The 12,471-nt window shown below is 44.0% G+C and overlaps 1 protein-coding gene across 1 annotated transcript in view; it reads right to left on the bottom strand.

The window, feature by feature from the left end:
- Positions 1-12,471, bottom strand: part of T265_15051 (hypothetical protein) — a gene marked incomplete at both ends in the record, with an annotated part of 181,555 nt that overhangs the window by 70,585 nt on the left and 98,499 nt on the right. The window contains 2 exons of the mRNA XM_009176385.1: positions 4,585-4,779; positions 11,240-11,344. Of these exons, the coding sequence (XP_009174649.1) occupies positions 4,585-4,779; positions 11,240-11,344 (300 nt within the window). The remainder of the gene's footprint in view (positions 1-4,584; positions 4,780-11,239; positions 11,345-12,471) is intronic.

Here is a 12,471-nt window from a genome sequence, read left to right as displayed (position 1 = left end):
GAAAAAACAATGCTCATAACATTTTGTGTGTTTTGTAGTGCAATGCCGCTCCACACTGCACTGCAGAGGTTGTTGTGTTGCCTGAAACTGGTACAGCCAAGGCGACTAAACCGATGCAACCGGCAACAAAACCACACAGTGTCACTCTATTTTTAGAGCGCAACATCCGTAATTGCTATTCCGGAACATCAAAACTGTTCACTTAATTAACAAGACGAGAATCCTTTAGAATAGAGAGTTTTAAATTTTGAAGTTCTCCCGAAGATGCGCCGATGTGCCGACGAGGAAAAACCGATGAACCACCTTAACAAAACCTGAATTAATGAGAATGGGTTGGTTTTGGTGTAGGGATCACATGTTCCACTGCAAGTCGACTGGAACTGAATGAAAATCAAGACTCTACGCAGATAAGTCTTCCGTCCACTGCCCTACCTAGGTACGTACACTCACTTGGACATGCACCCATTGAGCTCGCATGAGTTAATAGTGCGGGTAACATGACAGTCATTCAAACCATGCTACTTCTCAGAATACATCAAAGGATAATCCAAAGTCTAGGCACGCTGAAATAAGCACGAGCCCGGCATGCTCATCTCTCGGAACGGCGTCTCAACTTACCAATGAGGGTATCTCAGTGAGCGACTGCATGAACCCATAGTAAATTCAGTAACTAGTTTCCCTGGTTGTATTGATAATGGGGGCATATGCCCAAAAGACAGCTGTTAGTTGGCTTGCTGCTTCATATAACGCTTCCCGGCTGAATATAACTTGTTAGTGACTGTTGACCAGCTATACTCAATACGAATAAGTGGGAGAAACTCGGATTTCAATCGAACTAAAGTTCTTCTGGACAGTTTGCAGGCAATCTAAGCTTACAAAATATTTCCTTCACTTTTATAGATTTCAAAGTATATTCCCTAGTAGTTCCCTAGAAATGCCGAAAGATCCGCTCGGTTAATGGTTTAAGTTTTTTCGGGTGCGTGACATGTGGTCCATTCTTATTCTTTTGTAGGAAGATTGATTTAGAATTTAGAATGCCGTGTAAAATTTGATGGTTTTCTTGTGAGGATGTGCTGTCCAGACATGAGAGCAATTTGACCAAGGCTTTTTTATTGTTCTGGTGTAAACCCTATGGGATTTTACATCAATTTTCGACCAGTGAACATCGGGCGTAGGTTGTCGAACGTTACGCCTCGGTAAGAAAGCCGCCTCGTTTGGCAGAAAGATTTTGTCCTATCAACGCCAAAGACAATCTCAGACCACGGAGGTAAAATCGTACTACTATGTACGAGCGAGCTTTTTACAACTAGTCAATGTCTCAACAGCCGAAGAGCTGCTTTTGGTCCATTCAACCTACTTTTGGTTCAAAATGCAGTGTATCACGGGCTGGACACCGGCGGATCAACACTTTTCATTGAGTACCGTCAGGGACATGGTCTGTCACCGAGATCCCAGTTTTTGAGCGCGAGATCGCAAAAACAGATGGGCGCTACTACATCCAGTGTATTGCTAAGGCCGAACTGATCCGAAGACTGTAGAAATGACCGTGCTGTCCCTCTTTGCTAATTATGCGGTTTCGAAATGTTAGACCTGTGTTCAAAGGTTATGACTAAGCGATGCGCAGGTTGAGGCACAGAGCAAGTGAACTGGCCCCGATCTGTCTGTGTCATTCAAGGTAGGACAGAAAACCTGTCAGTGCGATAAGTAAATTGAGACATGACGAACGCAACTGCCCCTCCAAATGAATGGTTGCGTAAGCCTAATGCAATAGCTAGACAGCAGTGTGAGCCGGACAGCACTGATCAGGTATCTCGATAAACTTTCGCTATTTTAAGGAACCTGCATCCGATATGTGAGATAGTGAACTTAACGGACGACAAGAATTAAAAAGAGACGTGTTCTGAGACTTTTGGATTAAAGAAGTTACTTGTAGCTCGTTTTATTGCAGCAAGATGGATCGGTTTCTTAAAAGTATATGAGCGTTACGTTGATGGTTAACCAAGTGGTCTTGTTTGTGGTAGTACTTCTTGCTCCTCGAGCAATTTGGGACTCTACGCGGATGAAGACTTTAGACCTATCGCCAAAAACCCTCATCTCTCTCCCGTGAAGGTGGGTGCTGTTGTGAAGTTCATAAAATGATATAGGTCCTAGAATGCTGAAATCGTGCATCAAAAGTTAGGTACGAAAGGGCTGTTAAAAGACGCTCCGAGATCTAACCGGATAGCTCAGTAAATATTAGAAGGGGGTAGTTTTTTACGGAGTGATGAATGCTTTCGAGTCCTAACTTACCATAGAAAACTATGTAACTATGACTGAGCGCATATCACATAGGTATGCAAAAGTTTTGAAATGAGGACATATGGGGTATTGCTTCGTAAGTCATTGATGAGAATATGTACTGTTCGATTGCGCTGTGATGATTAAGGTCCTATTTCGGTAACTAGACGTGCGCATAAGTATTGGATTCTTTTAAGCACTCGCTCAATCCTTTTCTGTCCAGGCCCAACTATTCTGGTCGATTCACAACTGGGGCTTGCTATTAGTATAGCCAATCATCAGTTCATATCAGTTCAGTGTCGACAACGATAACATACAAAGTAAATCTTGATCAGAGCGGAAGAAATGAATAATCAAAAGTAACCAATGGCCTAACTGATCGCCATTTTATTCCTTTACCTTGTACATAGTGCGTACGGGTAAACCATTACAAAAGTTCTACAAACAAGCCAACCAAAAAGCATCTACCGAGCTTTTGATGTATGAATTAGGATAATCGTTGATGCGAAGCCAATCCGTAAATCTCATCACTGGCCACGAACTGATCTCACAATGACCAGCTGTCGAATTCGAACTAGGAACAAATTGGTGATCTGGTCCAACATGCTTCAGATATCGAAACCTATTTTCCGAAATAAACTCACAACTGAACTGTGTACCCCATTTCGCTAATGAGTCAGGTCCCGAATTTTAGGAGGGATACTGAAATATTTCTTAGCGCAGCGTATCGATGGGTGCTTGAAAATATACCCTTTAAGCTGGCAAGCTAAAACAGCAGTAATGATGTCAGAGTACTTTTGAAGAGGAATTCTTTACCCTGTGGTGTGACAACCAAGTTCTGGTTGATATCGTGTTGTTAATTCTATAGGTTTGGGGGCCTTTGACGGTAGCATAGAAGCCCAAGAAAAGGCCCGGAATCCTCGATTTGCCCTACAGAGATACGCCGCTTAGGAAAATTCCGTATACGAGATGTGCAGTCGCTAGCTACATTCACATACAAAGTGATAAAACTATTGACTCAGTTGATCTCAATATAGTATCTTTTTCCCCAACTTATGTTAAGGTTTACTAGACCACGCGCCCCACAGTGGTGGGACCAATGTCACGCGCTAACATGACCTACATTCAGCCAATTGGTTAGTAGTACGTACTCACTACGTTCCCATGTTTTTGTCCCACGACCTGTCATACGCTTTTGGTTCATACTATCGGTCGCTCCTGTGCGAAATGTTCTCTGTGTTCACTGCACTTCCGAAGCGGTGACAGGAATGACATAAATAGGGCCAGTTACGGCTGTTATCGTAAAGGGTGAAGTTGTGTCTGCAACATTAAGACAAATTCGAACTGCGATTTCCCCTGGATGCATGCAATGGCTATAACCGTGCTGTTGTTCCAAAATTGGCTTTGGCCAAAATGACGTTCTAGTGTCAGTGTTATGCTTGCCGAAAGGGAATCTCTTATTCACGTTCACATCACTCTTGTTTGAACAGACGTCCTCCTGTCCTGACGGTCAATCCTGGGAGTACTCATAGCGAGAACTGTGGCTGAGACATCGGTCCGGACACCATACAAGGTAAGCGTATGAAATAAGCACGAACATGTTTTTACGACACCAGATGACTTCAGTGTGGTCAGTCCGAGCTGGTGGAGTAGCTGTAGTGGGCACGACGACCGGCCGAGGACAAGATTTGACGGGAGCAAAACCTGAATTCAGTGCTTTGTCTTTGGCGTGAACTGAACAAAACACTCACAGTAGAGCAGGGGAATGTCGAACTAGACTGGCGTGGATAGGAAATAAACAAGTCCAGTCTTCTTAGGTCCTAGCCATTCGGCTGTAGGTGTCTGCCTCGATATGAACAGTCAAGAAAGATGGTTTCGCACTTTAGACAAGATTTCTTATTTTTACTGAGTCGTCCTGCGTCACTGCCATACAAATAAAAAAATCGGACTCAGAACGTGATGTTTCCCAGGTTACATCATTGTTTGTTTTGCTAACAAGATTTCTTATTTTTACTGAGTCGTCCTGCGTCACTGCCATACAAATAAAAAAATCGGACTCAGAACGTGATGTTTCCCAGGTTACATCATTGTTTGTTTTGCTAACAAGATTTCTTATTTTTACTGAGTCGTCCTGCGTCACTGCCATACAAATAAAAAAATCGGACTCAGAACGTGATGTTTCCCAGGTTACATCATTGTTTGTTTTGCTACTTTGCGTGTCTGTGCCTTGTGTTCACACATGTAATTGGCATTTCCAGAGCACTCGGTCGCACGGTCAGTACGAACCGTAGGAGTCTAGCAACTTACCGAAAGGATTTTTGGCTGTGTAGACACCAATTGCCTCCGTTGGTTCACTGCTCCCCAGAGCATTGACCGCAGTCACACGGAATCGATAGCGTTTACCTTCGACCAGTCCACGCACTGGACAGGAGGTCCCGGTGATCGAAGCAGGTACCTTCTCCCAGGTCCCGGTGAGTGCGTCACATTTCTCCACAATGTAACCTAGGTTTTGTGTGGATGAGAACATATTGGAAAGGTTGGAATTCGAAACCTATCTGGCAAAATTAACAAGCGAGGCTTCTTGATCACCATTTACCCCAACCTGAGCCCAAGGAGATGGAAACCAGCTACAAGGCTAACCTGTAAGCCTTACGTTCCAAAGACGGATGCAGAGCTATAAGGTTGCGCCGTAAATCAGTTTTGCAAACTGAAATCAAATTTCTTTATTCAAAGGTGACAGAGATAAGGGTTGCTTGACAACTGCGGTAGTGCACTATTCTAATATCTCGCCTCTTAATTAGTTCCAAATAATACCGACCACTATAGAGGAAAGTGTCGGTAGCTCAGGTAGCGTAGATGGTCGTTGGCTTGCTCACTGAGCTGGGCAGTTTGATTGCAAACGTGTCATCACCAATCGAGGTGACATCATCAGTGCGTTATTGGGAGCGTAGTGGTGCGTAGCGGTGGGTTAGTGGGTTGTGCCAACCACGACCAACTACCGACTACCAAATCTGACTATGCATTTCAGAAACCATGACTGCTATGGAGACCTATCCGACAAAATGTTGTCTTATTCTGACGCAATAAACAGCCCTAGCAACGGCGCTCATTTAGTACGACCATTTAATACGCGCCTTCGCTGGTTACCTGTTTCATATGTTACAGGAAACGTCAGAACATGGTTCACAATGTTCCTCTTCTTCAGTGTGCTGCACGCACAAAGACAGTATGTTCTTGCTCTACCTGATTTCATGGTGAAAGCCTCCACAAAGCATGTCTTAATGCAACGTATGATTCACCGTCTTCACCTGGCAATCCAGTATCCAATTAAACATTTCGATCAGCTTTTGTCTACAGAAAGGCAAAGCTGCCACCTACTTTACTGTAGTGAAACCTCAATCGCCCATAATCTAGTAGGCGGGCAAAATAGGTGAGAATGTGGATGTTCCCGTAGAATAAGAATATTACTGCGACCAGCAGTCGTGGCAATGAACATGAACATGCGACAAATCAAGAATACACAGATATGTCACATGCAGACAGACATCAGTCTTCGTCCGAAATAATTCTCGGGTATTTTCCACCGGATATGACTACTACTAGGCTCCCTCAGGAACACAACATTATGCCTCCCAATGTCGATAGAGCAGGCTTATTTGCATCAAACAGCAAAAATAAGTTCCTAACGTTCCGTCCGGTTATGTAAAGTTGCATGGTGCCATATCCATTTCTCCACAATGTAACCTAGGTTTTGTGTGGATGAGAACATATTGGAAAGGTTGGAATTCGAAACCTATCTGGCAAAATTAACAAGCGAGGCTTCTTGATCACCATTTACCCCAACCTGAGCCTAGGAGATAGGAAACCAGCTACAAGGCTAACCTGTAAGCCTTACGTTCCAAAGACGGATGCAGAGCTATAAGGTTGCGCCGTAAATCAGTTTTGCAAACTGAAATCAAATTTCTTTATTCAAAGGTGACAGAGATAAGGGTTGCTTGACAACTGCGGTAGTGCACTATTCTAATATCTCGCTTCTTAATTAGTTCCAAATAACACCGACCACTATAGAGGAAAGTGTCGGTAGCTCAGGTAGCGTAGATGGTCGTTGGCTTGCTCACTGAGCTGGGCAGTTTGATTGCAAACGTGTCATCACCAATCGAGGTGACATCATCAGTGCGTTATTGGGAGCGTAGTGGTGCGTAGTGGTGGGTTAGTGGGTTGTGCCAACCACGACCAACTACCGACTACCAAATCTGACTATGCATTTCAGAAACCATGACTGCTATGGAGACCTATCCGACAAAATGTTGTCTTATTCTGACGCAATAAACAGCCCTAGCAACGGCGCTCATTTAGTACGACCATTTAATACGCGCCTTCGCTGGTTACCTGTTTCATATGTTACAGGAAACGTCAGAACATGGTTCACAATGTTCCTCTTCTTCAGTGTGCTGCACGCACAAAGACAGTATGTTCTTGCTCTACCTGATTTCATGGTGAAAGCCTCCACAAAGCATGTCTTAATGCAACGTATGATTCACCGTCTTCACCTGGCAATCCAGTATCCAATTAAACATTTCGATCAGCTTTTGTCTACAGAAAGGCAAAGCTGCCACCTACTTTACTGTAGTGAAACCTCAATCGCCCATAATCTAGTAGGCGGGCAAAATAGGTGAGAATGTGGATGTTCCCGTAGAATAAGAATATTACTGCGACCAGCAGTCGTGGCAATGAACATGAACATGCGACAAATCAAGAATACACAGATATGTCACATGCAGACAGACATCAGTCTTCGTCCGAAATAATTCTCGGGTATTTTCCACCGGATATGACTACTACTAGGCTCCCTCAGGAACACAACATTATGCCTCCCAATGTCGATAGAGCAGGCTTATTTGCATCAAACAGCAAAAATAAGTTCCTAACATTCCGTCCGGTTATGTAAAGTTGCATGGTGCCATATCCTCCCTAGAACACCGAAAAAACGGTCCAGTGAATGGCCCTAATGATTGGTCAGTCAGCTCAAAGGAATCCTAGTATTTCGTTAACATTATTGTGTTAGTTGAAAGGAAACCTAAATTTCGCTCTCTCTTCAGCAAATGTTCCCCTTCAATTCGAACACCTTGCCCACACACGTGAGCGACTCGTCGTTTCGCGCTCATGCATACACGGGCCATTTGACTACACTCACCCAGTCGACCCACCTGAGCCCGCCTCTGTCGATCTCCCAAGCCCCTCGCACGTCCTAACGGCGTCGCTGATCTTGCCTCTCAAGCACGCTGAGTACATCACCTAACGGTGTCGCTGATCTTGCCTCTCAAGCACGCTGACTGCTGCTCAGACTCACCTAGCTGCAGTCAGTAACCCCACTCTTCAGCCGGCAAAAATCATGACGTTCGTTTCACCAATGAATTTCAGTATGACTTGGTTCCGACTACAGCTCAGAGGAAATCGAATGAACCTGTGTATCCCGTAGCACCATTTCCTTTTTCAGCAGTCTCTCCCGAATGCGAGGACGATCGATAATGTCACGTCCAACTGAAATGCTCGTTGATGAGAAGGGCTGCCTTCTGGTTTCGAATTTTTTCCACTGTGAAATCGGTATAATTTTCTGTCAGCTCCAATCATGGCACATGAAACTTCCGGCAGTACTTATTCCTGTATGATCTGTGGTATTTGGGGACCAGTGCTCCGGTGCGGTGTTCTGAGCCAACTGACTTGATGGATTTTTGTGTCCAAGCAAACAAAAACCGCTAACTCACAAAGGCCAGTTTCTTTGGTTTACAAGGTGGTTTGTTGATAGAGCAAGTGCCGTATCACCTCTGGTATTTTCGAGGCAAATTTAGAATCCCGGGCCGAAAATTTATTGTGCGATGATTTTACTTTACGGGGTAGTATGCACGACCCCACACCAGCTTGGCGGGATTGTATCCCGCATTGTCCACAATCTGGGACAGGTCTGCACCAAACATCGTGTGGACGACCGTCGAACCGCACGCACACATGTTGAACTCGTAAACACACATAAATGCAACTGTTCAGACCGGGGTGATTACAGGGTGGACGAGAGACAAAAGCAGCACCAAGTTTGCTGCTCTGTGTACGTCATTTTTCTTTCATTTCCTGTGTCCGAATCCTTTATGACTGTGTGCTCGTATAGGAAAAAATCGGTTCGGCCTGAAGTCAATTGTGAACGCACAGGACAGCATTCCAGCGCATCAGTGTAATTGCGAACCATGTGTCCAAGATTATTAAAATCAGCGTGCGATTCTTTGTCATTCACTGTTTCTATAATTCATGGCTGTCGCAGCCTGGTGCGCAGTTGCTGACACATTTTCTCCGCACACCCTTCTGAATGCCAACCAAAAAATTTCTCCTTTCTCCTCAGTGCACCCCTTTGTTTTTTCAAGAGGTCACTACGTTGACCTCATCACAACTACCCGCAGCCATCCGAATCGCTGTGGTCTGTTGTTACTTATTAACCAGGGCCCTAGTTTTTACTGTCTTATCGGCTGCTTGTTATAGTCGTCATCATCGTCAGGTAGGCGTAGTCCCCGAGTTCCGTCGACTTTATAGTCTACTTAAACACAAAATCGTACAAAATTGCTGGAATACGCTCATTTGCAATTAAGTTGACGCCCTTGTTGACACCAGATTAATTTGTAACTGAGTGTATTTCGCCAAGACTATAGGTTCTTACATATTAAGTTGGGTTAGTGGAGAACTCAACTGGCCATTTACGCCAACTTAATCTGCAAATGACAGCATGCATGTACATATGTCCAATTTGTTACTGAAGTATGAAATGAAACTGATGGAAATCTGAGGATTGAGCCATCTGAGAAAAACCCAAAAAGTACTAATCGCTTGTCAAAGACCTCCCTTATGAGCAGTGTCACGTCGGGAGGATTGCACGAAGTGAAGTTGGACAGTTAAGTGCGCTCAAAAACTCGATAAGCTCTCCCATGTACTCAATCTCCCTCTATGTTATCTTTCTCAGTTTCAACTATGCCTTGTTTGATAACAGCAAATACCCTATATACGTAAGAACTCCTAAGTCCAGCGTTCTGATTTGCTAAGATGCCCAGCTTTGATGACTTGGGATTACAGCAAATTCGAAATTGAAGCCATCAAAAAATCATACTGTCGGGGCATAAGCATATTCGATCGCACGCCGACAGATCTGTCAAGAGCTGGTTTGTTTTTTCTCCCTATGTAGCTCCGATAAAAAGCGGCTTGGTTGACTACCGTGCTGCCGCCCAAGCTGCCAACCCCAAAAGAGCGGGAAAATCAGGACTGGACGGAAGCCCCGCGCACGCGCAAGTGACAGAGGTGACACGGCTTGCTTCATGTGAGCAAAACGGCACGGCGACCAATAGAACCTGAGACAAGGTCATATGCTAGCGGTGGTGTGGGAGCAGCTGGCAGGTGTAAATGTGGTACATAAAACCGCACACACAAACACACTGTCAACGATGTCTACCCATAGCCGACTGCTGCGGTTCTGTGTCAGCGAACAGTGGAACTCGCATCATCCAGTGAACGAACGTCAAGGGCTCAAGCTGAAACTGTTAACAATTGTTAAGGGCATCGTCTTGTTTGGGCCTTGCAACAAAAGCACAGTCTTGGACTGGGTCAGTAACTGTGGTAGTAAGACATTACTTGTTGAATTCCTGGGAGATATTTATTGAGAGGATTTGAGTCAAATAAAGCTGGAATCAGTAAGATTGTCCTTCTCCAAAGGGTCCCTAAAAATGGGACGAGCTACATTTTCGTGTCAGTGAACTGGCACTGGTTTAGTTGAAAATGTGTCTATGCATCAAACAGTTCAGAGCAGAAAGCCAATTGTATGCATTTAAAACATAACCGTCGGAATGACCACACAGTTAATTTGTAGCTGAAATCAAATTACTTGAAGGATGATCTCTGACCCACCATTTTGTTTGAGCGCAAGTTCCAAGTTTACATATTTTCGGCAGTTTGCATCAGTGCGCTGGACAGTACAATGGAACAAAAATGCGCACGCCGTATGTGGTCATAATTTTCCGACTTTCACCGGGTAGCTCGGTTTCATCGTGGAGTAGAACACAGCAGGATTAATTAGATAGCTTCGCTAGAGTTTCAGGTACAAACTGAAGTACGCGGAATCACGTGAACTAACTAACCAGCTGGAAGTCAAAGGGAGGCGAAAACTGCCCTATGCATATGGTCTAATTAACTGTGTAACTGACAGATATGCATTGGCTGCCCGAATTTACCTGTGGATGCCAGGCACTAATGACGAGTGTGGCTTGACCGTACTAATTCTCGATTTCTCGCTCAATAAATTCTATTTAGCTGGAAAAGCTATATTTTATGACATCGATTAGGTATAACTGATATGTTCGATCTTCATCTGTGGCTATTTTGTCGTGTGGACCCGAGAACCAGGCATGAAAAGAGATCTGCTACTGCTGCAGTAGCACCGGCGCTACTTACATTTATCAAAAGTTATATATTACAGCAATTATTACTGTTCTAAAGTTCGCTCTCCGCACAGCATGCCCTCGGGTTCCGCATTGGTGTAAACGAATATCCGACAACCATGAAATGAATTTGTTGTATCTTTGACAGATTGCCTAATTCGGACGGCATCACTTGTGACGGTTTCGGAAGAGAGTTCAAAATGACCGATGAATTTGGGACTGTTTCATGTTTGAAGTGAAACGCTTTACACAAGAATGTATTGAGCGACCCCAACCAAAGGGATTGCAGAGACATGGCTGAAGTTCGACAAGATTCTTGTCGAAGCAAACCAATAAAAAGAAAAGCACAGTAGATGAGGCATAAACTCAGATAACGGACTGATCCAGCACCGTCATTACTCAAGCGAGTCCTTAATGGAGTATAAGGCAGACGGCTTGTTAAGTTAAATTCAGTACGTTTATCCCCAAACAAAACTTAACGAAATTCCACTCACTTGTTATGGGGTATCCTCCGTCATTTTCTGGCGCTTTCCAGACAAGCTTGCAGCTGTCAGCTAAAAGATCTTCGACTTTGACTTCTTCTGGGCCGTCGGGCCTATCTATTAAGGCAAGGAATGGTAGAAATAGTTAGGAAAGCCGAAAAAGGAAGAGCAGAATACATGGCTGGTTTGTAGCTAATCGAAGAATTGGTGGCCAATAGTATATCGGTAGGCCATGCTATTGGTCAAGTGAAACAATGAAAGTTCATTTTAAAAGGTTAAATCAGCGGCAACTGGTTAGATTAAGGCAACGAAAAAGTTTCAATCAAAATTACATCGCTTGAGCCTGGCTGAAATAGCTCTTCACAACATACAAGCAGACTCTGTCACGGTGTGTCAGCCTGCAGTGCGTATCACTCTTAAGTGATTCCCTTAGAATTATCAGGTTAATTGTAATCGTATGAATGGGTTACCAACCGACCACGAACTTCGAGTAAATGTGGATTCCGTCCATTCTCAAGCCACTACACTACACACTTTCCCAACTTCCTAACCAACGAACATAAATTGCCTGTTAAAGTGCAAAAACAGCATCGAGTTGCGACCTGCGGTGAACAATTTATGAGCCTTTGTGTATCATAGTTAAGCGAAAAACCAAAATTTTTCACTCGTGAGGTCTCTGCCGGTTGCCGTCTGAACTAACAAAAACTATTCATAATAATGAATTATAGCCTCACCTTCGGCCATTAGTGTCTTGTAAGCTTAAACTCACCGTGGTCGATGGTACAAGATGTTGATTTGTGGCCTCAGAGTGGTACAGTATAGACTCCGGTGAGTGGGAAACAACCGCTGGACAATTTTTCAATATATCCTACGTTGTCAGACCTTCAGGTCAACCATAAAAGCGTGGGACTGTCAATTTCGTCACTGTAGAATATCCTAATATAAATGTCAAGGGCGATTTTTCGAATGATCGTTTGGCTTTCTATCGTAGTCACTTAGCTCAATTGTTCGAGAGCTCGGTGCTTGGAAAGGATAGTGCCAAGCTCAGGCCTCCTGCTTCGTTTTCAGACGACAGACTTGAGATCACTATAATGGCCATTGATAAGGATGATGAGGCTACTATGAAGAATGATTGAGGAGATGCCCAGGTTCTTTAGGACCAAAAACTAATACCTTTTTTTGCTCATAACACCACATATCTATCATCTGCTATGATTTCACAAGATACATTTCATGTTTTGATG

The sequence above is a fragment of the Opisthorchis viverrini genome (genome assembly GCF_000715545.1).
Source record: "Opisthorchis viverrini unplaced genomic scaffold opera_v5_333, whole genome shotgun sequence".
Lineage (NCBI taxonomy): Eukaryota > Metazoa > Platyhelminthes > Trematoda > Opisthorchiida > Opisthorchiidae > Opisthorchis > Opisthorchis viverrini.
This window is presented reverse-complemented; position numbering and strand designations above follow the sequence as displayed.